The sequence below is a fragment of the Cynoglossus semilaevis genome, chromosome 7 (assembly GCF_000523025.1).
Source record: "Cynoglossus semilaevis isolate Cse_v1.0 chromosome 7, Cse_v1.0, whole genome shotgun sequence".
In the NCBI taxonomy this organism is placed as follows: Eukaryota; Metazoa; Chordata; class Actinopteri; order Pleuronectiformes; family Cynoglossidae; genus Cynoglossus; species Cynoglossus semilaevis.
In genome coordinates, this window is record NC_024313.1 from 9,206,919 (window position 1) to 9,207,615 (window position 697).

At 44.3% G+C, this 697-nt stretch overlaps 1 protein-coding gene across 1 annotated transcript in view; it reads left to right on the forward strand.

The window, feature by feature from the left end:
* The first annotated feature begins 482 nt into the window (after positions 1–482).
* Positions 483–697, forward strand: part of LOC103381096 (utrophin-like) — an 11,191-nt gene continuing 10,976 nt past the window's right edge. Inside the window, exon 1 of the mRNA XM_008313304.3 lies at positions 483–544. Within this exon, the coding sequence (XP_008311526.3) occupies positions 483–544 (62 nt within the window). The remainder of the gene's footprint in view (positions 545–697) is intronic.

Consider the following 697-nt stretch of genomic DNA (forward strand, 5'->3'; position numbering starts at 1 on the left):
CTCACAGCTTCTCCCCGGTATTTTACAAACTCCCATGCATCTCTCTCACACACACACACACACACTCAAATCCATATGCACACATACCCAGCATTCAAAACACACACACTGGCATCAACAGTAGGCACGTGTTGGTGAGTGGGGTGCTTGTTAGGGATGATAGATTCAGAGAGACTGACTATAAATCCTGAGAGACTCTTCAGGCAAACTACTCAGAGCTAATAAGAGGTGTTATGGTAGGGATTCAAACATTCACACTTTCGTCTCATCAGACGTACAGTGTTTACAGCTCATTACACATGTAAACAGACGGACACATTTGCACAGGACACTGCTGCAGCCTGTAGATACAGAGCAGGAATATGCTCAATTTGTGAAAGTGGCTCAAAGTCGAGAGCAACTTCTTTTCCTTAAAGACATAGCTGAAGCATGAAGACAGTGGGGTGTGAACCTGTCTATGAGAACAACCTCTGACAGTAGGCATGCAGTCAGAGGGACGGGGCGGCAGGCCCTCAGGAATCCACTGCTTCAACTTAAGGGACCTGTACTGGAGAGTCTTTGGTGAAAACGTTTTCTAAAAAAGTGTCACAAATGTTCCATCAAAGACTAAAAGTTTGAAATGGGCACTCTCTGTGGAGCTTGAGGTTTGAGTTTTAAACTAGTTATAGTAACAGCTATAGTAAGGCATGTTTTGGGT